Below are 25492 nucleotides of genomic sequence, written 5' to 3'. Positions count from 1 at the left end.
TTACTTGGGTCACTCTTTGATCCTCCTTTGTGAATTGGGGTCACATTTACACATGTCCAGTCCATGGGTACCTCCCATGAGTCCAAGGAAGCTCCTATAATTCTGGCTAAGGGTTTGCTTACTTCCTTTGCTGCCTCGTTTAATATAACTGGATAGATTCCATCCACCCCAGGTGCCTATTTTATGTTTATCTTCAACAATTTCTCCTCTACTTTGCTCTCAGTTATTACAAAATCATTTAACTCACTACCATTGTTTAATACACCTCTGGCATTCCCCTCCCTGAATAACTCCTCATGTGTAAATGTAGATGCAAAATACTCATTTAGTTTGTTAGCTATCTGAGCAGGATCATCAATAGGTGAACCGTTGATATCAAGTGGACCAATCTGATTCATTCCCTTCCTTCTAGAGTTTACATAATTAAAGAACTCTTTGCTGTTTTTCTTTGCATCCTTTGCCAAAGATTTCTCGTAATCTGCCTTCGCCTGCCTAACCTCCTTTGTGACTTGGTTACAGACCAGCTTATATCTATCATAGGCTTCTGGGTCACCTGTTAATTTATATGTATCCCATGCATTTTTCTTCTCTGCCACGTGTCTAATTAGTTCATCTGACATCCATTTAGGCCTAAATCTTAAACAGTATTTCTTAGTTGGTATGAAAAGCCTAATAGCTTCCAAGTTTAATTCTTTGAATGCTTCCCATTTAGAATTTGCTGTTGGTAACATCATCAGTTGGTCCCACTGTATAGACTTTAAAAACTGTCTCAGACCTCCATAGTCACCTTTATGAAAGCAAAAACCTGATGGTAGTTACCTCTTTGAGTAAATCTCACATAGCACACTATGATCACTGTCACCTAGTGGTTCCTTTATCTGCAGATTCTTAATGCATGTAGAATCACTGCTGATAATCAGATCAAGAGTATTACTCCCTCTGGTTGTCTCCCAAACATTCTGCTGTAGAAAACAATCATCGAATAAATCCACAAAAGCCTTTCTAGTGTGCGAATGACCAACCCACAAGTTCCAGTCATTATTTGGAAAATTGAATTCCCCATTATAAGACAATCTGATTTACTGGCCCACTCTATTTCTCTGTACAGCTGTTCATTATACTCATCAGAGTCATTAGGCCTATAGCACACTCCTAGTTTCAATTTTGCTTTCCCAGTGCTTATGTCAGCCAAACTGACTCAATACTGCACTGTCCATCCATGTCAACTGGATGCACTTCCTTAGATTTTATGTGTTTCTTAACTAATAGCATAACCCCTCCTCCCTTCCTATCCTGTCTATTCTTCCTGTACACATTGTACTCCTTAAATTCCAATTCTGCATTCCTTATATCTGTGTGACACTACGTCTCTGATATCCCAACAATATTTGCCTTTGATGTTTTGACTAGCACCTCAAATTCATCAAATTTATTTATTACACTCATATCATTGTTGTACACGCAAGTTTACATGCACCTGATCTAATTCTTAGCTATCCACAGCCCGTGTATTTACTTGTTCCTCAATGACGCTGTTGTTGTTATTTGGTTTTTTGGAGCATTAGCAACTAAGGCCACATTGCTCCGTGGATATGCGGTGGTCATTCCCTGACCTTTCCACATCCTCCATATTTGGTGGTCACGGGCTCGAACCCTGGTCTAATCAAGAAGCATGTGCTATGCACTGCCGTTCATGCCCACCTGGCTATGGAGGTGCCTCACAATGACCCCCAGCAGTCTTTGAAATTCCCAGCCCCTTGTTTTCCATGCTGCTGCTCATTCCAATAGAAGCAGTGCAAGAATCACTTTCACCTCTGCTAGTGGCTACTGTTAATCTATCAGTACATGTATCCCCCCCCCCAAGCTAACAGTTTTCCAACCCACCAAACACTGCCTCGATAGCATCAGCATTATGCATGTGAACAAGAACCCAGTAAAGGGTTCTTATTCTTGTAAAGGGTAAATGTACTGCTCATTTATTAAAATTATTTACCATGGTGTATAAAGTATGTGACCTGTTTATTCCTTGATGGATAACTTTGATACCTGCAAATAAAATGTCTTATTTAAAGACATGATTAAAGCCAAATTTTAATGAATTACAAATAAAAAATTACCTTGAAGAATGTAATGTACTCATGACAAAGATCAGCACTTACCTGGAGTATAACCCCATGGTTCATAATAAGATGGAAATACTCCTAAGTGGCAACCTCTTACAAAATCTTCATATTCCATGCTGAATAGTGGGCTGACTGAAGACAGGAACTCTGGATGAAAAATTACCTAACATGCAGAAATCAACCTTGTTATCAAAAACTCTTAAAATATATAATCACTAAGTAGTTAGTCTCCTAAATGTAACACACTATATACATTATCTAATTTGTTTAGTTATTCTATCCTCTTTCTCACACTCGTCTAATGAGAGTAACTCTGACAGTTGAATGGCATTATAAAGCTTACCTTTACTTTATCACTGCGAAAATTAAATAATTGACAGCGTCTAAGATGGCACAAAACAGGATCATTCCCATCATCTACCATGTTATGTGTGCATATTGGAGGAAGTTGAGTTCTCTGCAGAAATAAAATACAGTGTTGTTCAGTATAACAAGATTTCTAAACTCTCTCTCTCTCTCTCTCTCTCTCTCTCTCTCACTCACTCTCTCTCTCTCTCTCACACACACACACACACACACACACACACAGATCATTCTTAGATTAATTTTTTATTGTTACTAATTTTGTATGATTATTATTATACGGTGCAAGAAAGCAAACTTATAAAGCATCAGCCAAAAAACCTCCCACCTCACTTGTCTATCCCCTCCAATAATTTGTCTAGTTCTTCCTTGAATTTATTTTAAACTACCCACTTCCACAACAACAGATGGAAGTTTGTTCCAATAATCAACCACCTGCTGGCTGAAGGCAAACCTCCACACACCTTTCCTGCAACCATTCTTTTCCTCAATTTGAACTTAAGTGGTTCTACATACAAGTGATAAAAGTGGTTCTACATATGAAGCATAATCAAAATATACTGGACAAAACTAACATTTGGGAAATGATGGAGCTCACCAGAGGATCTCCTTCCAACTATCCATTTGTTTTTCTTTGAAGTAGGAGCAGGATGGATTCTATTTTGAGGTAGTCTCCCTAACACTGTATGTATGTGTATATATATATATATATATATATATATATATATATATATATACTGATTCCAATGCTTCTACATCTAGAATAATACCTGATAGGCTACTTTTGTAATTCTTAATAGTTCCTGTATCATATTCTGAAAAAGTCAGAATGAACAAAAACGAACCCTGTGAGTCAAAAAATACAATGAGCATGATTTCACATTTGAATGATGCTGTCTTGCTTTATTTTTTTTTTGGTGGGGGGTATTGGAGAAAATAGTCTTCCATCAAGAGGACTAGACTTTTATTTCCAGGTCATAGCCATAAACCCATGATCTGTCAACAGTAATGATGGAATAAACAAAGTGCAGATCAGCAACAGCATGTTAACAAAAATTCTGACATGCTGCAAAGACTTGTCACTCTATGTGATCACTGGTGAGGATGCAAGGCACAAACTTGGCTAAAACACATCACATTCCAAAACTTTGTGTTAAAATTGACAACTTCACAGATAGTTAAACATTGATCACTCATAAACAGATTAAGAAAACCAGTGATCAAATCAGGAGCAAGAATATTCTTTGACTTGTTTAAAGAGGAACAAGTGGGCCTTTTTAAACTTTGCAAACCCTTTAAAAGTCTTTGAATGACACATAGCATCTTTTCCAAAAGCTGTTTTTAACATTTTATGGGTTTCTGTTGTAGTTTCTCTAATTTGAAACTAAATTTTATGCAAATTTGCCTCAATAAGATCACTCATTTTTAAATGCAAAGAAACATAAATCTATTCAACAGACACTAATTCAGAGTGGTTGCAGATAAATGATTGACTCATGTATTGCTGTGTCTAGATGAGTCACCAAAAATAACAAGACAAGTTGTAATTCACTACAACACTGCAATTTTAAGATACAAAGTCAGTTCCCAAATATTTTAATCACACCTTGTATATTATTTTATTAAAATTTTAAAACTTTTTTGGCAAAGGTAAAGAAAGCCTGCACAAGAAGCATGCAAAAGTTCGATGAAATTTACCGGTAAAAGTACTTTGCTGTAATGGCATTTGTATTGTTGCTCGCTCGGTAAACAGACGGCGGGTGTTATCGGATTGAAACCCTCCTGAAGTGGAGGGGTAACTTGACCTTTTTTCTTTAGAATCACTGGTGGAGTTTTTTTTTTTTTAGGAGCATTAGCAACTAAGGCCATATTGCTCCGGGAATATGCGGTGGTCATTCCATGACCTTTCCGCATCCTCCGTATTTAGTGGTGACGGGCTCGAACCCCGGTCTAATCAAGAAGCGTGTGCTACGCACTGCTGCTCCTTCCCACCTGGCTTCGGAGGCGTCGACTGGTGGAGTAGTAGATAAATTGTTTATTAAGAAAAAAAAAAATGCAAAGCCCACACGAGAAGCATGGCAAGCTTCGAAAAAGTTTACCGGTGCAACTACATTACGAACATTTTTTACGATGCCAGAACTTCCGATATGACTGTTCGTGATTCAATTAGTTAATTCAATTAGTGATTCTAAAGAAAAAAGGTCAGGTTATCCCCCCTCCACTTCAGGAGGGTTTCAAGCTCCCATGGGATTCAACTTCTACTCCAGACCGATAACACCCACCGTCTGTTTTCTGTTTACCAAGTGAGCAGCAATACAAATGCTGTTCCGGTAAAGTACTTTTACCGGTAAATTTAATCGAACTTTTGCATGATTCTCGTGCAGGCTTTCTTTACCTTAGCCACTTTTTCATTTACATACGAAAATACAAATTATTTAAGATTTTAATAAGATAAAATATAAAGAATAATATAAATAAAAACAGCACCTTAATATTATGATTATGTAAATAGAGAATAAATAAAACACATACAAAGTAAAAGAAATATCATTTAATGTATCATTTGATACAGTTTCTTTATTTATGTCTTCTTATGGATTTATATTAATGAATGAGGCTGTAGAAGAGGTAATGAGTATAATTAAAATCTAAACACAGAGTGGACCATTGGACCACAATGCCTTATTATGGAAGATTCAAATTTTCAAGATATTAAGTGGAACTTGTAATCTGGTCACTTATCAGCAGTAGAATATTTTTGGATTTGCTAAATGATTGCTTTCTGTATGAACACACTTGAAATATCACAAGGGAAAGCAATATCCTTAACCTGGTTATCAGCAGAATTCAACAGATATTAAGAATCTTTGAGCAAAGCAATTACCCATGTTTGTGGTATACAATGTAGGATTTATTCAAAAGAATAACCATTTTCAAGTAGAAGATGAAGAGAACTTTTCTGTATAAAGGAGATTTTTATGGTCATAGACATCATTTCAAGTGGGACTAAATGGTAATTTTAACAAATGAAAAACAGGAAACATTCAAAGAAATTGTTCTAAAAGCTATTAAGTTTTTTATAGCAAGAAAGAAGTACTGTACAAGATACAGAATAAACTGAATACCAAATGAACTGACAACTTTGATGGCTAAGAAGAAAGAAGCATGGGATGACTACGAATTATCACAAACCCTGAAATATTAGTCTCTGATAAAAGTTACTTAGGGAATTGGGCATGCTAAAACAAATTATGAGAAGTATGTTACAAAGCATACTTAGGCCTTAAAAGGGTTGAGCAAACTTAAAGATGGAGACATATTTTCTCTTTCTAGAATGATGCAAATAAGGGGACAGATTCAAATTAAGAAAAGATAATTGAAAGCCGGAAAAGAAAGAGAATTGTGCTTTTGTCAGAGCAATGAACTATTGGAACAAGTTAATACCGAGTGTTGTTGAGTTGAAGAGCCTATGCAGTATGCAGATTTAAAGGGGGATTACAAAGTAGATAAAATATGAAAATAGAGAAATAAGCTTCTTTTCTTGATGGTAAGTGGTATATACAAGTTTTGTTTCCATGCATCATTCTGCCATTTTAATACTACATCAACTAAGTATTTATTTATTTTATCAAAAGTTAAAAGATTATGAGAGTTTATTCTATTTTATATATAGGACTATGATGTTCTAGTTTGGATACTTTCTTTTATATGAACTGCAAAATAATTTAAGTTAACTACTACATTGGAACCATACCTGTGAGGCATAGATACATCTCTTCAGTTTTACAATATCTTCAGGAAGTAAAATCTGGCTACTGTTGGGTATATCTCCACTAAACAGCAAGAATTGGAAAAAAAATAAAATAAAAGGAAATATACAATACTCTTGTAATTTTCACATTAATTTTCTTTCACATGAAATATGAAATTAGTTTAAATGTGATTTCTGACAAAGTTTGCATTTATAATAGTTATGCTTACAAGAAACATTTTTCTGCTTGTATTCCAACTATCATCTAATTCAAAATTTAGATAGTAACATACTTTTAAAAGTTGACCTTGAACAGTCTGCTTCAGATAGGCATAGCTACCTGTTCATCTGAAGTGACTATACTACAAATGTAATTAATAATCATGTTTCGACTTTTTGCAGTCTTTCAGAGATTTCGTTAATTTACTTTAATGGTAATTAATAACATAAGAAATCACAGGAAACCTTTTAGAGAACCTTGTTTGCATATTTGTTTATAATCATGTACATGCTGTCCCAGCAGAATGCATCTGGATGGATTCTGCTGGTAGAAACTATGGTTGTGATAACACCCTTTGGAGAAACAAATGTTTATGAAATCCAATCTACAGTTTTGTGTTTGTAATATGGCCACCAGTATGAGATAGCTGTAAAATTTAATTTCTTCTTCATTTCTCCTTCTGTAAAATGGTACAGAGGATGAGGAGGAGGTTTCATGAGGTAGTGATGATATAGAATGTTACAATTCAAAGGTACCCACATCTATTTTGCTTTTTTAGGTTGATGATATCTGTCGTCTAGGCCAGTGGTTCCCAAGGGATCTGTGGATAATTTCTGTAACGGTTACTTTGAATTTTACTTATTTTTTCAACAAAATCTAAATATCGTTATAGACTGGATGCCGCACCTGACATGAGAATTCAGTTGTCTACAATCACTCTCAACTTTAGAGGACTTTGTGAGACAAAAAAACACCACCATTATTCATGCTAGTAGCCTATGAGGTACAACTGATTGTATACTCAAATAGTGACAGTTTATTATTCAGTTATTTTTGTGTCAGTCTGAAAAAGGTAGATTGTGAACATATAATAAATCAGTTCTTAGATATAAATTTTTTAATTTCGGATATTTATCATCTCCACACCCCACGTTTAAGTGAGCTAGGATGTGAGGGTCTGTGGTTATTTTTAGAGGTCAAAAGGGATCCATGAGCAAAATAGTTTGGGAAACACTGGTCTAGACCTTTTCTGTCATATTTATGCTAAATTTTTGAATTTGATATTAAAATTAGACTAAATATCATTTTGTTGAATGATATTTAGTCTAATTTTACAGGTTGAATTTTACACTGATCAAGAAAAAATTTAGCAAAAAATCTCCATTAACAGTTGCATTATTTTCTTCTAAAAACTGAAGTGTAAAATTCAACCAATATGAAGACAGGTGTTTTTTAAAAAATAACTATTGATATTATGCCCATGACATTTTATTTATAGAGTGCCAATGGAAGTGGGCACCAGGAAGAAAAAATTAATATTAACTATTCAAATGCAGCCACATCCTAAGAGCATTTAACCCAGTAGCAGTGATGAGGAGCTAAACACCTCTGAAATATTTAATGTGTTAATCACCACTTCAAGATTAGGGGGTTCCTTTCTAAATACCTAAAAAGTTTTATTTCAGTAATTTTGGAAGTAATATGTTTGTTTATGCAGCGTTAAGTGACCCATACAGATAGATGAGGCACTCCAGAAGGTGTTTTCATTACTGCCCTCTACTTTGTGCTGTTATTTATTTATTTTTTTTTGAGGCGCCTCCGTAGCCAGGTGGGCAGGAACAGCAGTGCGTAGCACACGCTTCTTGATTAGACCAGGATTTGAGCCCGTGCCCACCAAATATGGAGGATGCGGAAAGGTCAGGGAATGACCACCGCATATCCCCGGAGCAATATGGCCTTAGTTGCTAATGCTCCAAATAACAAACAAACAACAACAACAGCTGATATTTTCAGTTTTAGCAAAACGAAAACAAATATATTTCTAACTGGCAGCTGCCACTATTGGTACAGAAATTATTACATAAAAAGGTTTCTTGTCTTGATTATTATTATTTATTCAATTATTTAATTGATAAAATATAGTAATACACATGCACACATAAGTTTCAATTTTTGCATTGTCAATGGTTTTATGAACTTGAAAATGGAAGAGACTAATTTAATGTTTATATTTTGTTTGGTGCTTTTTTCCCAACAGAATTAATAAGTTTTATTATGTTCAAAATAACAAGTGTAAAACACATTTTTTAAATTTTCATAAAAAATAAATCCATTTAATAAGTATCACAATTCGTTAGGAAAATGTTAAGCACTGGTATATGACAAACAGTTTAAAAAACAAAACAAAAATGCTTTTCAGAAATAAAAATGAGACTGATTGGCTCATCAGGCCCTGTACCGACTTGCTTGTTATGATCAAGAGTACACTGTTGCCATTAAATGCTGAGATGGAAAACTACTCAATGTGTCATAAAACTTAGAAAGTTCAATGTAAAGTTAAATTTGTTTTATTGTTGGGAGGGCACAGCATAATATATGAAATGAAGGAATGGTGTGATTTTTTTTTTTTTTTTTTGGCTGATGCTGCATAAGCTCATACACTTGCTTTCTTGCATCACATGCCACTACTACTACTACTATGTCATTATTTATCTGTTTTTTTAAGTGAATGACATATTTCAAATTTCAGTACTTTTCTCAATTTTTTACCTTAATTATGAGGAATCAAAGTAGTAGTGGTAGAAACTTCTCTTTGAGAAAAAAAAAAAGAAGTTGTGTAAACAGTAAATTCTATTTTTTTTTTTTTTTTTGTTTTTGTAGAGATAAAGAGTCCTTTGGTCTTGAAATGTTTAATTTGTTCAGTTTTCAAGGTCTATAGTACCTTGGGCCTTTGTAGGGTCCTTCGCAAGGTTTTTATTAAAAACGTTTATGATGAGAGCCTTGTCGATCAATTCGGCCCTGGAAAGATTGTGCAAGGCTCAAGGGATAGAATTTTTTTCAGCCTGGTCTGTACTTGTTAACAGGAGAGACTGCTTCTACAGGGATGGGATACACTTAAATAGAAAGGGTGCAAGAATATTTGCTGATGCTATCGAGGCAGTGTTAGGTGGGTCGGAAAACTGCTAGCTTGGGGGGGGATACAAGGACTAATAGATTAACAGTAGCTACTGGCAGAGGTGAAAGTGATTCTTGCACTACTTCTATTGGAATGGGCAGAAGCCTGGAAAACAAGATGCAGGATATTTCCGAGGCTGCTGGGAGTCATTGCGGTACAAGTAAAGACATGGGTTGTGTTAGGGTAGCTAAGAATAGAAACAGGTGCATGTATACTTGCGTGTACACCAATGCTAGGAGTTTGGTAAATAAATTTGATGAATTTGAGGTATTGTTCAAAACATCAAAGGCAGATATTGTTGGGATATCAGAGACATGGTGTCACACAGATATAAGGAATGCAGAACTGGAATTTGGGGAGTACAATGTGTACAGAAAGGATAGACAAGATAGGAAGGGAGGAGGGGTTATGCTATTAGTTAAGAAACACAAAATCCAAGGAAGTGAAGCCAGTCTACATCGCTGGACAGTGCAGTGTCGAGTCAGTTTGGTGTGACATAAGCATTGGGAGATCAAAACTGAGAGTAGGAGTGTGCTATAGGCCTAATGACTCTGATGAGTATAATAAGAAACTGTACAGGGAAATAGAGTGGGCCCGTAAATCAGAGAATCAGAGAGTCTTATAATGGGGGATTTTAATTTCCCAGATATTGACTGGAATTTGTGGGTTGGTCACTCACACACCAGCAGGGCTTTTGTGGATTTATTGGATGATTGTTTTCTACATCAGCATGTTCGGGAGGCAATTAGAGGGAGTAATACTCTTGATTTGATTATCAGCAGTGATTCTTCATGCATTAAGAATCTGCAGATAAAGGAACCACTAGGTGGCAGTGATCACAGTGTGCTGAAGTGGGATTTACTCAAAGAGGTAACTACCATCAGGGGTAAAGGGAAGGGTTTTTGCTTTCGTAAAGGCGACAACGATGGTCTGAGACAGTATTTAAATTCTATACAGTGGGACCAACTGATGATGTTACCAACAGCAAATTCACAACGGGAAGCATTCAAAGAACTTATCTTGGCTTTACATACCAACTAAGAAATATTGTTCAAGGTTTAGGCCTAAACGGATGTCAGATGAACTAATGAGACATATGGCAGAGAAGAAAAATGTATGGGATACATATAAATTAATAAGTGACATGGAAGCCTATGATAGATATAAGCTGGTCTGTAACCAAGTCACAAAGGAGATTAGGCAGATTATGAGAAATCCTTGGCAAAGGATGCAAATAAAAACAGGAAAGAGTTCTTTACCTATGTAAACTCTAGAAGGAAAGAGATGGATCAGATTGGTCCACTGAATATTGATGGTATGGTTCAACAGTTGAGGATCCTGCTCAGGTGGCTAACAAACTAAATGAGTATTTTGCATCTACATTCAGGAGGGGGAATGCCAGAGATGAAGTAAACTCTGGCAGTGAGCTAGATGATTTTGTATTAACTAAGAGGAAAGTAGAGGAGAAATTGTTGAGAATAAACATAATAAAGGCACCTGGGGTGGATGGGATCTATCCAGTTATATTAAAGGAGGAAGCAAAGGAAGTAAGCGAACCCTTAGCCATAATTATGAGAGCTTCTTTGGACTCAGGGGAGGTACCCATAGACTGAAGATGTCCAAATGTGACCCCAATTCACAAAGGAGGATCAAAGGCTGACACAAGTAATTATAGACCTGTGAGTTTAACTTCTGTTCCAGGAAAATTAATAGAGGCACTGGTTAAAGAAGCACTGCAGGATCATCTAGACAAGACTTCAGTTATAGCTCGGACACAGCATGGTTTTGTTAAGGGGAAGTCTTGTCTGACCAATTTTATTCGCTGCTATGATGCAGTTGCAAAAAAACTGGATGCAGGGAATAACTTTGATATTATATATTTGGATCTTAGAAAGGCTTTTGAAACTGTTGCACGTGGAAGACTGCTACACAAATTGGAGCAGTGTGGCATTGGAGGCAAATTGCTGCTATGGATAATGGGGTGGTTGAGGTGGAGAAGACAGAGAGTGGTAATCAATGGACACTGCTCATCGTGGACTAATGTTATTAGTGGAGTCCATCAGGGTTCATTATTGGGTCCATTATTGTTTTCTGTATTTATAAATGATATTGATGATGGTATATCAAGCTTAATGGCCAAGTTTGCAGACGATACGAAGGTTGGCAGGGTTGTCAAGGACACTACTGACACTATGCTACTGCAACAGGATCTGGAAAGGTTGAGCAGATGGGCTGAGAGGTGGCAAATGAAGTTTAACATTGACAAATGTAAAGTACTACATATGGGAAACAGCAACCCCAGAGCAACATATCAATCAACTCTGTGGTACTACACTGACAGTGGTAGAGAATGAAAGGGACCTGGGGGTGGTTGTGCAGGCATATGAAGTTTTCTGACAGTGCAGACAGGCTGCAAGAATAGCTCATGGTGTATTGTCGATGATATATAGGAATTTTTCTAGCAGGGATAAGGAGGTGATTATTCCCTTGTATAAGGCAATGGTCAGGCCACACCTTGAGTACTGTATACAGGTCTGGAGGCCTCATTTCAAGAAGGATGTAGAGCTGCCTGAACGAGTACAGAGAAGGGCAACAAGATTAGTGAATAGAACAAAGGGTTTCTCTTACGAAGAAAGGCTTAAGTTTTGCAAATTACAGTGTCTGGAGACTAGGCACCGGCGAGGTGATCTGATACAGGTGTATAAAGCCTTGAATGGTTTGAGCATGCTCAATGCAGATGGAACTCTTCCTCTTGCTCAGAATAATCACCTGAGAGGGCATAAATTCAAATTGAGGAAAGACAGATGTAGGATAGATGTGTGGAAATTTGCCTTTAGCCAGCGGGTAGTTGGTTGGTGGAACAGGCTTGCATCCCTTGTTGTGGAAGTTGATAGCCTAAATAAATTTAAGGCTCAGCTGGAGGTATTTCAAACGAACGGAAGGGTGAAGTGGGAGTGGGGTTTTTTTTTTTTTTTTTTTTTGGCTGATGCTGCATAAGCTTGCTTTCTTGCATCATATGCCTCTACTAATGCTAATGCTTAGTTTGGTGAATGATCTTAAAATTCTCGAATGCATATTGGTAGCTAAAATGACATCTTTTGAGCATGCATGCACACACACACCAAGTATTTACTTGTTAGCAAGTCAGTCTAGTGGAAAGCTGCTTTTCAATGCACACAACAAATGCAATGCATTTGTTGTGTGCATTGAAAATGATGAATTTTGAAAAACATGAAAATATTTGCATGTTTTGTTGTCAATTTGGAGTCAGTCGTGGAAATCTGCAAAATGCTTGCTACAGTTTACTGATACTATGATGGGGGAAACAAAACCTTTTCAAAGGTTTTTTGGGAGGGAAATTTTTTGCTCGAAGATGAAGACAGAAATCGTCAGCTTTCAACATCCCAAAATGATCAAAACATCAACAAAGCCTTACCCACTATTCAATTGGTTCAATGACTAAACATTCAAGAAATCGTTGAGGAGATGTCTCTTTCATTTAGTTAAAAATAGCCTCAATCAGACTAGTCTGGTTGAGGATTTGGGTATGAAGTCAGCATTTGGTTTGGTTATTTGTTTGTTATTTGGTTTTTAGGAGCATTAGCAACTAAGGCCATATTGCTCCGGGATATGCGGTGGTTATTCCTTGACCTTTCCGCATCCTCTGTATTTGGTGGTGACAGGCTCGAACCCCGGTCTAATCAAAAAGCGTGTGCTACGCACTGCTGCTCCTTCCCACCTGGCTATGGAGGCGCCGAAGTCAGCATCAAGTTTATTCCATGCATTCCCAATCTTGAGATCAATCAAAGAACACTGAGCCCTCCCCATTTCATCTGAGCTATTAGCATTAGCATTAGCATTAGCAGAGATACATGATGCAAGAAAGCAAGCTTATTCAGCATCAGCCAAAAAAAAAAAAAAAAAAAAAAAACAACCACTACTCCCATTTCACCTCTCCGTTCTTCGAAATACCTGTCCAGCTGAGCCTTAAATTTATTTAGGCTATCAACTTCAACAACAAGCGATGGGAGTATATTCCACAAACCAACTGCCCGCTGGCTAAAGGCAAATTTCCGCACATCTATCCGACATCCTTCCTTCCTCAATTTGAATTTATGCCCTCTCAGGTGATTATTCTGAGCAAGAGGAAGAATCCCATCGGCATTGAGCATGCTCAAGCCATTCAAAGCCTTATACACCTCTATCAGATCACCTCGCCGATGCCTAGTCTCCAGGCTCTGTAATTTGCAAAACTTAAGCCTTTCTTCGTAAGAGCAACCCTTTGTTCCATTCACCAATCTTGTTGCCCTTCTCTGTACTCGTTCCAGCAGCTCTACATCCTTCCTGAAATGAGGCCTCCAGACCTGTATACAGTACTCAAGGTGTGGCCTTGAGGGAATAATCACATCCCTGTCCCTGCTTGAAAAATTCCTGTATATCATTGACAAGACACCATGAGCTACTCTTGCAGCTCGTCTGCACTGCTCAGAGAACTTCATATCTGCCTGCACAATTACCTCCAGGTCCTTTTCATTCTCTACCACTGTCAGCGTAGTACCACAGAGTTGATACGTTGATCTGGGGTTACTGTTTCCCATATGTAGTACTTTACATTTGTCAATGTTAAACTTCATTTACCACCTCTCAGCCCATCTGCTCAACCTTTCCAGATCCTGTTGCAGCAGCATAGTATCAGTAGTGTCCTTAACAACCCTGCCAACCTTGGTATCATCTGCAAACTTAGACATTAAGCCTGATACACCATCATCAATATCATTTATAAATACAGAAAACAACAATGGACCCAACACTGAACCCTGAGGAACTCCACTAATAACATTAGTCCACGTTGAGCAGTGTCCATTGATTACCACTCTCTGTCTTCTGCCACTCAACCATCCCTTTATCCATAGCAGCAATTTGCCTCCAATGCCACACTTCTCCAATTTGTGCAGCAGTCTTCCATGCGCAACAGTATCAAAAGCCTTTCTAAGATCCAAATATATAATATCAAAGTTATTCCCTGCATCCAGTTCTTTTGTGACTACATCATAGTATCCAATCAAATTGGTCGGACAAGACCTGCCTTTAACAAAACCATGCTGTGTCTGAGCTATAACTGAATTCTTGTCCAGATGATCCTGCAGTGCTTCTTTAACCAGTGCCTCCATTAATTTTCCTGGAACCGAAGTTAAACTAACAGGTCTATAATTACTTGTGTCAGCCTTTGATCCTCCTTTGTGAATTGGGGTTACATTTGCACATCTCCAGTCCATGGGTACCTCCCCTGAGTCCAAAGAAGCTCTCATAATTATGGCTAGGGGTTTGCTTACTTCCTTTGCTGCCTCCTTTAATATAACTGGATAGATCCCATCCACCCCGGGTGCCTTTTTTATGTTTATCCTCAACAATTTCTCCTCCACTTTCCTCTCAGTTATTAGAAAATAATCTAGCCCACTGCCAATGTTTACTTCACCTACGACATTCCCCTTCCTGAATAACTCCTCATGTGTGAATGTAGATGCAAAATACTCGTTTAGATTGTTAGCCACCTGAGCTGGATCCTCAACTGTTGAACCATCAACATCCAGTGGACCAATCTGATTCATCCCTTTCCTTCTTGAGTTTAAATAGGTAAAGAACTCTTTTCTGTTTTTCTTTGCATCCTTTGCCAAGGATTTCTCATAATCTGCCTTTGCCTGCCTAATCTCCTTTGTGACTTGGTTACAGACCAACTTATATCTATCATAGGCTTCCATGTCACCCATTAATTTTTATGTATCCCATGCATTTTTCTTCTCTGCCATATGTCTCATTAGTTCATCTGACAACCATTTAGGCCTGAACCTTGAACAATATTTCTTGGTTGGTATGTAAAGCCTGGTAGCTTCCAAGATTAGTTCCTTGAATGCTTCCCATTTTGAATTTGCTGTTGGTAACATCATCAGTTGGTCCCACTGTATAGAATTTAAATACTGTCTCAGACCATCATAGTCGCCTTTACGAAAGCAAAAACCCTTCCCTTTACCTCTGATGGTAGTTACCTCCTTGAGTAAATCCCACTTCAACACACTGTGATCACTGCCACCCAGTGGTTCCTTTATCTGCAGATTCCTAATGCATGAAGAATCACTACTGATAATCAGATCAAGAGTATTACTCCCTCTAGTTGCCTCCCGAACATGCTGGTGTAGAAAACAATCATCCAATAAATCCACAAAAGCCCTGCTGGTGTGTGAGTGACCAACCCACAATTTCCAGTCAATATCTGGGAAATTAAAATCTCCCATTATAAGGCTCTCTGATTTACTGGCCCATTCTATTTCCCTGTACAGTATCTTATTATACTCATCAGAGTCATTAGGCCTATAGCACACTCCTACTCTCAATTTTGATTTACCTATGCTTATGTCACACCAAACTGACTCGACACTGCCCTGTCCATCAATGTCGACTGGCTTCACTTCCTTGGATTTTATGTGTTTTTTAACTAATAGCATAACCCTTCCTCCCCTCCTGTCCTTTCTGTCCTTTCTATACACATTGTACTCCCCAAATTCCAATTCTGCATTCCTTATATCTGTGTGACACCACGTCTCTGATATCCCAACAATATCTGCCTTTGATGTTTTGAGCAATACCTCAAATTCATCAAATTTATTTACTAAACTCCTAGCATTGGTGTACACGCAAGTATACATGCACCTTTTTCTATTCAATTTCTATTCTTTTTCTATTCAAGTAAGCTGTACCAGATCCTACAATTTTAACACAAATCTGTGTGGATATGATCAAGGTTCGAATCTCCTAAGGGAAAACAACATTGTCAATAATGCAGAAAATGGCAAGGCAGTCAAAATCACATGTGAAGGTCATGATGATTGCATCGTTTGATGAGAGGATGTTGTTATCAGAATTCATTCAGTGAGTTGTTAATGTAGCCTAAGAACAAGAAGTTTTAAAATGGTTGAGAGATGCAATGCACTGTAAATGACCCAAAAAATGAAGTGGTTGGCTCCTTTGCCATGGCAAAGGAACCAGACATGCCACATCATGTCTGGCAAAGCATCCCCATTGTGCCACACCTACTTTATTTATCTGATTTGGTACCATGCAGCTTTTGGTTATTCTCAAAATTAAAACAGAAAAAAGAAAACTACTCAAATTGATTCAAGAAATCCAGTCAAATACAACAGACTACCTAAAATATTCATAAAAGAAGACTTCCAAAAATGTTTTGATCAGTAGCAGGCACAATGAAAGAAGCAAGTGGTTGCAGAAGGAGATTGTATTGAAGAATATACTAACAATGTAGACATTTATCACTGAACAAAATTAATTTTTTGAGGAATTCACTAAATTATTTTTTTTAATCAAACTTTACATATTCTTCCTGAGAGGACTGTCTAAGGAAGGCTTGTGCACTTTGCAGTTACAACTAAGATATCCCATTTCCAAGTTTAAAACATAATGCAGCTAATACTCAGATCACATTATGAGAGCATCCTTGAACTCAGGGGAGGTTCCCACTGACTGGAGATGTGCAAATGTGTCCCCAATTCACAAAGGTGGATCGAAGGGTGACACGAGTAATTACAGACCAGTTAGTTTAACTTCTGTTCCGGGTAAAATAATGGAGTCACTGGTTAAAGATGCATTGCAGGATCATCTCGACAAGACTGCAGCAATAATTCAGACACAGCATGGGTTTGTTAAGGGAAAGTCTTGTCTGACAAATTTGATTGGTTATTATGATGTGGTCACAAAGGAACTGGATGCAAAAAATAATTTTGATATCATATACTTGGATTTCAGGAAAGCTTTTGACACTGTTGCGCATGGAAGACTACTGTACAAATTGGAGCAGAATGGTATTAAGGGTAAGTTCCTACAATGGATAAAAGGATGGTTAAGTGGGAGAAGACAGAGGGTGGTAATCAATGGGTGCTGCTCTTCGTGGACTAATGTTATTAGTGGAGTCCCACAGGGTTCGGTGTTGGGTCCACTGTTGTTTTGCGTATTTATCAATGATATCGATGAAGGTATATCAGGCTTAATGTCGAAGTTTGCAGATGACACAAAGGTTGGCAGGGTTGTTAATGACAGTCATGGCAGTGTGCTACTGCAACAGGATCTAGATAATTTGGGCAGATGGGCTGAGAAGTGGCAACTGAAGTTTAACCTTGACAAATGCAAAGTACTGCATATGGGTAGAAGTAACCCCAGAGAAACGTACCAACTGTGTGGTACTACACTTAAGGTGGTAGAAAATGAAAAAGACCTGGGAGTAATTGTGCAGTCAGATATGAAGTTTTCTGAGCAATGCAGACAGGCTGCTAGGGCAGGTCATGGGGTTTTGTCAATGATATATAGGAATTTTGCTAGCAGGGAAAAGGAGGTGATTGTCCCTCTGTATAAGGCAATGGTCAGGCCACGCCTTGAGTACTGCGTACAGGTCTGGAGGCCTCATTTTAGGAAGGATGTAGATTTGCTTGAGCGTGTACAGAGAAGAGCAACACGGTTGGTGAGGGGAATGAAGGGATCCTCTTACCAAGAGAGGCTTAAGTTCTGCAAATTGCAATGGCTGGAGACTAGGCACCTGTGCGGTGATCTGATTGAGGTCTATAAGGCCTTGAATGGGTTGAGCACGCTGAATTCTGATGGGATCCTTCCACTTGTTCAGATTACGAACCTACGGGGACATAAGTTCAAATTAAGAAAGGACAGATGTAGAATAGATGTGCGGAAATTTGCCTTTAGCCAGCGGGTGGTTAATTGCTGGAACAAACTTCCATCTGTCGTTGTGGAAGTTGATAGGTTAAATAAATTTAAGGAGGAACTGGACAAGCATTTGGAGGGAATGGTGTGATTTTTTTTTTGGCTGATGCTGCATAAGCTCCTACACTTGCTTTCTTGCATCACGTGCCACTACTACTACTACTACTACTACTACATACTACTGAGTATTTGAGATGCATTTGTTTAAAGAATTTCAGTAAATTGCAGTTTCCTTCAATCCCCTCCTCCTTCCCGGTTCCAGTGAAAGGCAATACCTATAAATCTCTAGTACGTTTCTCAGGTATAAATTAAAAAACAAAAGGAGGATCAAAGTGTGATGTCTGCAGCTCCAAATATGAAGACAAGCTCAACTTACAAAACATGGCTATATATTAGAGGGGGTCTTGTTGACTGTTATGACACTATTGTCATGATTATTGTTTGAAGGCCAAACTACAGAAAAAGCTTCAGTTCTTTTCCTAATCCTTTCTACCATGCACCATGAGTGACTTCATGGTTCCTACACTGTAATTAGCCTTGTAGCTTCTCTGGTGTGATGGAATAAATAACACTCATCAATTTTGTTAAAAAAATCTGATTCCACTTGGCATACTGCAATTACATTTGCTTGCCCATTCAAGTTACCTAAAGAGATTTTTATCATACTCCCCAGAGTTGTTTGGCTTGTAATGCATCTCCCCTGCTATCATTATTCTATTACAACTAGTCATATAACACGACACAGATTCAGTTTCCTCCTAGGCTTGATCAGATTCTAGAAACTATCTGGCTGCTTTTGGGCAGCTTTTTCTATACACACTGTACTCACCATCACAATAAAAATCTTTACTACCTGTTATCTCGGGATGGTACATTTCAGCCAGCCCTAAAATATCAGCATTGACAGTGGTAGAGAATGAAAAGGACCTGGGGGTAATTGTGCAGGCAGATATGAAATTCTCTGAGCAGTGCAGGCAGATATGAAGTTCTCTGAGCAGTGCAGACAGGCTGCAAGAGTAGCTCATGGTGTCTTGTCAATGATATACAGGAATTTTTCTAGCAGGGACAAGGAGGTGATTATTCTCTTGTATAAGGCAATGGTCAGGCCACACCTTGAGTACTGTATACAGGTCTGGAGGCCTCATTTCAAGAAGGATGTAGAGCTGCTGGAACGAGTACAGAGAAGGGCAACAAGATTAGTGAAAGAAACAAAGGGTTGCTCTTACAAAGAAAGGCTTAAGTTTTGCAAATTACAGTGTCTGGAGACTAGGCACTGGCGATGTGATCTGATAGAGGTGTATAAAGCGTTGAATGGTTTGAGCATGCTCAATGCTGATGGGATTCTTCCTCTTGTTCAGAATAATCACCTGAGAGGGCATAAATTCAAATTGAGGAAAGACAGGTAGGATAGATGTGTGGTAATTTGCCTTTAGCTAGCGGGTAGTTGGTTGGTGGAACAGACTTCCATCCCTTGTTGTGGAAGTTGATAGCCTAAATAAATTAAATAAATGGAAGTTTTTTTTTTTTTTTTTTTTTGGCTGATGCTGCATAAGCTTGCTTTCTTGCATCATATGCCTCTACTAATGCTAATGCATTACTTGACATAACCATAAGCTGAAATTTTGCATTTTATAATTGTTCTACCCCGATACATTTCTTCTAGGCTATTTAAACAAGTTTTGTCCTGTAACCTCTGTCTGCTGGTGATCTGAGTGCCTATTTACATGTATACAAAAAGAAGAAATGAAATTTGTGTTTCCACACAGATACACCCTGGCGCACTATGGCCATAGATGCTGATGCGCCAAATAAATCCCCAATCAACCAACCAGATACACCCATTAGTGGTCCATGCCACTAATATACATCTTTCTGGTAACTCCTTCCTCCTCATTATCAGTTTCCCTGCACTTAATAAAAGCCTCCTCTATGGCACTAGCAGAGGCCCGTACATTTCCTCTGTTCAAAAGAATTACATCTTTACAAACCAATTTCCTTCACTGACTACGACAGACCATGCTGAGACAAATTTGTCTGCAAAGCTGTGATAAATCTATAACTTTAGAATTAATTGACAAAGCTCTTATCACATAAGTTTTCAAACGAAAAAGAATATGGCATTCAATTAACATTTCCCATGCATTTTCAAATACAGTTAGTCCTCTTATAACACGTGTTTACACTACACGAATTCGATCATACACGATTTATAAATAGGGGAACGATATCATATATAACACAAACCGAATTCAGTTATGCACGATTAGCCTTTGTGTTTACAAGAAATGACAGTCGAACACGGAATCACCCCAACCGAACGCAACACGATAGGAATGAACAGAAGATTCTGAAAATGTAGTAGTAGTAGTAGTAGTAGTAGTGGCATGTGATGCAAGAAATCAAATTTATGAGCTTATGCAGCATCAGCCAAAAAAAATAATAATAATAAAAAATAAAATAAAATAAAAAAATTATGTATTTATGTTTTTTTATATCAGTGAAGGGGAAACATGTTTCACCATAATAAAGTAAAAACCCACACAATTCCAGCTATTGGTATTATCGCAAATGCCATTAGATCGAGTTTACTACCAGTTTATAACAGATTCCACTAGCAGAAACGCAACTGGAAATTGTTTTTATTGTTTTATGGTAGTAACCCCCAGAAATGTGCTTTAGTAAAATGTATCTCTGCCTTTACGGTGTTGTTTATGCAGTTGCTACACGCGCGCAGCTTTGTTTATGTGTATCAAGCATGCCTCCTCATTTTGTAATTGTGCTTTATTCCCTAAAAATTAGTAAAATACTTAAAAGGTGTGAAAAGGAAGCATCCTGGTAAAGACACTACAGATTCAGAGAGAAAAAGAAAAGCAATATCGATAAACAGAGGCGGACTGGGTCAAAAATTCTTACCCGGGAAAATTTGTAGTGGCCTCATACTATGGTTTATGGCCAAAACCACACCGGCCTCCGGGCCACTGGGATTTTCCCGGTAAGGCTTATGGCCAGTCCGCCTCTGTCGATAGAGAAAAAATATGAAATTGTGAAACGCTTTGAGCGAAATGAAAGACCATGTGATACTGCACGTGCTACAGGCCCAAATGAGGCAATGCCGAGAATTAGAAAGAATACAGAGAAAATAAAAACAACTTTCATAGCAGGAACAACTCAAAGTGTAATTAAAATCCATTAGATCAGACACAAAGAATTGGAAGAGATGGAACGGCTGTCATCTGTTTGGATAGAAAATCAAACAAAAAACAAGTTTGCTTATGGTAGAAGCCAAAGCATTAGCAATATTTTATTACGTAATAGTTGTAATAAAATACATAAGTATTTTATTACGATTATTTATTGTGTTTGGTAATGTTTTGGTTACAAATGTGTGTTCAATCTTGGGTGGTTGGCACCTAACCCTATTTTTCCCACAGGGCCTGTTGTTTATATTGCACGAGGGTTTCTAGGAACACAACTATCGTGCTATACGAGGACTGACTGTATAACAAAATGGTAGAGAAGATAAGAGGGTCACCATCTTCACTGAACATAATGAAAAGAAGAAAGATTAAGTTGGATGTGGTCTTATATAAGGACAACACACTGAAAAGTAATGCCTCCTATTTTTTGAACACTAAAGTGGAATAATTGTACAAAAAATATCAAAGCTAAGTTTCAACAACAAATATGAAGTGAGAAACTGAAAGAGTTTTTCACAGCATAAAATGTTTTATTTATTGATATTCACCAGCAAATGAAAGCTGTGTATGGTGCAATGATTGTGTAGGTATAAGTACCGGTAGTAGTAGTAGTGGCATGTGATGCAAGAAAGCAAGTGTATGAGCTTATGCAGCATCAGCCAAAAAAAAAATCATCCCATTCCCTCCAAATGCCTGTCCAGTTCCTCCTTAAATTTATTCAACCTATCAACTTCCACGACAGATGGAAGTTTGTTCCAGCAATTAACCACCCGCTGGCTAAAGGCAAATTTCCACACATCTATTCTACATCTGCCCTTTCTTAATTTGAATTTATGCCCCCTTAGGTTCGTAATCTGAACAAGTGGAAGGATCCCATCAGAATTCAGCGTTCATCACTTTGCTAAGTGTCTGAGTACTGAAGATAGCAGACAAGTCAAACTGCAAGGCAAGCTGTGCAGTGAGATGAACAACAACTAAGTCTGCCAACAATACACCGGTAAGATGATCAAAGAGAATCCTCGATCTTATTGTCAATGTCAATGCAAAAATGCATTGACAGCTTTGCTTAGCATTTTGAATGAGTAAAACAAATTGTTCTGGCCATTCTTGGTTATAGCAGGGTGTGTGCACGATGGGTTCCCAAAATGCTGACACAATTAAGGAGAAGTAGATGGAAGTTTCTGGAAAATAATTGTTGAAATGTGAAAGTGAAGAATTCTTATATAGTATTGTGGCTGGAGATGAAAGCTGGGTGCCATTACAGTTCAGAGAACATGAGAGAGTATCAACAAAATACTGTCACAAAAGTTCACCAACATCAAAAGTCAAAGCCCAAGTGCCTGGTGGAAAAAGAATTCAGAATAAATTTACAAATGATTTTCCTCCACAAGTGGTCAAACAACCAAAGTAATTTGTCATCTTGGTTTCACAACCCAACATATACTTTATATTTGTTTCCTTCAAGGATTTACCCTTTCTCTAAAGTTAAGGAACATCTCAGAAGACAATACTGTTTTGCTGATAAAGCCAAGCTAACTGTGAAGCATTGGTTCTGTGAGAAAGATGTGGTTTTATGTGGTACGGTCAAAAACGTTCCTAGATGCACATATTAAATGAAACTAAACCTATACACAGACAATCTCAAAGTATTCACCTTGAGTAGCAAAGGAAAAATCACATGATGAGGTGTGATAACTCTGCAGTACTGTGTTTAAAGAGCTCTTGCTGCACAAGAAATGAACAATGTGCAGGTTCATTGTCATGCAACAACTTTCAGCCTTTTGCAACCCATCATTCTGGATGCTTTTGAAGAATTGCCTCATGCAGTTGGTGGCAACATCTGTATGTATCTTTACTTTTCAGCATGTTCTTGTACATTGTTATGCAGCTATTATCCATAAGAATATACCTTGAGGAATGAATTTGTAGTTAAGCACTTGTAGCACACAGTCAAAAAAAAAAAAAATTCTAACATTACTTAACTTTCAAATTGTATTCCTGAATTTTTTTGATTGTGGCGAATGAAGCAATTACCAAGCTTTCGAATTATGCTTCTGTTTATGGGTTATAGAGAAAACATCATCTTGTCCCCAGCAATGATGGTTTCTAGAAATAACAGATTATTATCAGCTGCTGTTATGAGACCATCACAAATTATCATCCACTCTGTGATTTGATTATTGGTAATCAAATAATAAACCTTTGAGACATCACATGCTGAGCAACCTGATGCACATTCAAATCATCCCCCCCCCACATTCAGGACCTCTACTAACGGGGAAAGGTAGTCATGAACCTGGATTTCTGAGAGGAAACTTTCATATTCTTTCCTCCATAAAACCCTTGCTGTTCAAAACTCCAGATTTTCAAATTCCCAAACTATTAGTTAAATACAAGGGTGAGGGAATCTTCCTTCTATCCTCCTCCTCTTCCCTTCACCTACTTAACCCCCCCCTGCATTTTTAAAATACTACAATAGAACATTCCTGGGCCATATAAATAAGCCATCAACACATGTTTGCTTCCCCTTTGAAGATGGTATAAGCAAAAAACCCTCATCAAGCTTCAGGTAGTTATCTCCCTTTATACCTCCAGTTATTCACTATACATGGATTTCTATACATTATTCACTATACGTGGCTCGTATACCCATAAAAATTGAAGCAGCCAGATAACTCATGCATCATAGCCACTCTTTGACTGTTGATAAACCTGCAGGAGCATTAAACATTTCACATGGAACTTTAAGGGATATGTTGGACAGACATACCTTAAATCCATGTATAAGGTACACGAACATACCTTATACATGGATTTAAGGTATGTCTGTCCAACATGTCCCTTAAAGTTCCATGTGAATGTTTAATGCTACTGCAGGTTTATCAACAGTCAAAGAGTGGCTATGATGCATGAGTTATCTGGCTGATTCAATTTTTATGGGTATACGAGCAGTTAAAGGTCTTCCAGCACAGTCATTTTCTACTAAATTCACTTCCCTTATTGAATCTACAATGCCATTCAAACACAGCAGTACAAGATATAAAGAATCCTCTCTATAAACTTAATGCATCATTTCCAATATTTCAGAAGCAGATTTCCACAAGATTTCTGTGCAATATTTCAAATGTGACATTTTTTTACATTAAAGAATTCTGATAAAATATATACACTTCAAATGCTCACAGCAACAAATATGGATTGCACGCTTAACAAATTTTAATGTATGTGTAGATATAACTTGAAACTTTGAATATATCTAGAGCAAAAAATGGCATATTTATTGACTGCAGTGCTATGTGGCTAGTCCAGGAACTTCCTGACCATACTACAGTATTATGACAGCATTATAAAATTACTTAGTGCCAGCAGAAGTGTATTAACTGCAAAGTTAACTGTACTAAAAAATAACTATGCCAAATGGCTGAATAAACATCTTATGCTTGTTATTTTCTCTCTCTCCATCTCTGTAATGATATCTCTACCAGATTCTAAGAAATAATAGAATGCATTACTTTTCAGCATGTTCTTGTACTATATGCATAATAAAAATATTGAACAATGAATTGTAATCATAGTTTCATAAAGATAAAATAAAGCTCTTTACCTAAGGCAGACATCAAACATACGCTTTCCAATATCAGACTTAATCTCATCAACAGTATCTCGTAACTGCTTAGCAATAGCTTGACCTCTTAAAGAATCTAGATTGAAATTACTAGTATGAGCAGGAAAAATGAAAAAGGCTATAACTGTTGTATCCATTTCACTTGACTGCAAAGAATAAAATGAAGAAAATTAATCATGAGCAGAGTTTTTAATTTAATGTAGATGAAATATAACATATCAGTGTATTTTTGAGTATTATAAATACTAAAAAGTAATAAAATCAACAAACATCACAAAATCTGGCATTTTTTCAGAGAGGCTGAGTGGCAGATTACAAGTAATATTTCATATACTGTATTTCTCAATCTAGCATTTTTTCATAAATTATTTATATAATTTATTCTTTCTTTATTTATTTTCATATTTATTTCCATAAATCATTTTTAAACACTGCTATTGTCTCTCTAAGAAACTGATTCCTCTAAGAACTCAAGAAGT

The 25492-nt window shown here is 37.3% G+C and overlaps 1 protein-coding gene across 1 annotated transcript in view; it reads right to left on the bottom strand.

Moving 5' to 3' along the window:
• Window positions 1-25492, bottom strand: part of LOC150079882 (glycogen [starch] synthase-like) — a 143026-nt gene that overhangs the window by 30434 nt on the left and 87100 nt on the right. Inside the window, exons 9-12 of the mRNA XM_090383602.1 lie at window positions 24993-25159; window positions 6241-6319; window positions 2467-2580; window positions 2160-2286 (exon numbers count right to left, since the gene is read on the bottom strand). Coding sequence (XP_090239728.1) covers window positions 2160-2286; window positions 2467-2580; window positions 6241-6319; window positions 24993-25159 — 487 coding nt within the window. The remainder of the gene's footprint in view (window positions 1-2159; window positions 2287-2466; window positions 2581-6240; window positions 6320-24992; window positions 25160-25492) is intronic.

The sequence above is a fragment of the Mastigoproctus giganteus genome, chromosome 10, assembly GCF_048544385.1.
Source record: "Mastigoproctus giganteus isolate SK-2022 chromosome 10, ASM4854438v1, whole genome shotgun sequence".
NCBI lineage: Eukaryota > Metazoa > Arthropoda > Arachnida > Uropygi > Thelyphonidae > Mastigoproctus > Mastigoproctus giganteus.
Note: the sequence above shows the minus strand (reverse complement) of the source record. Positions and strands in the feature narration are given on the sequence as shown.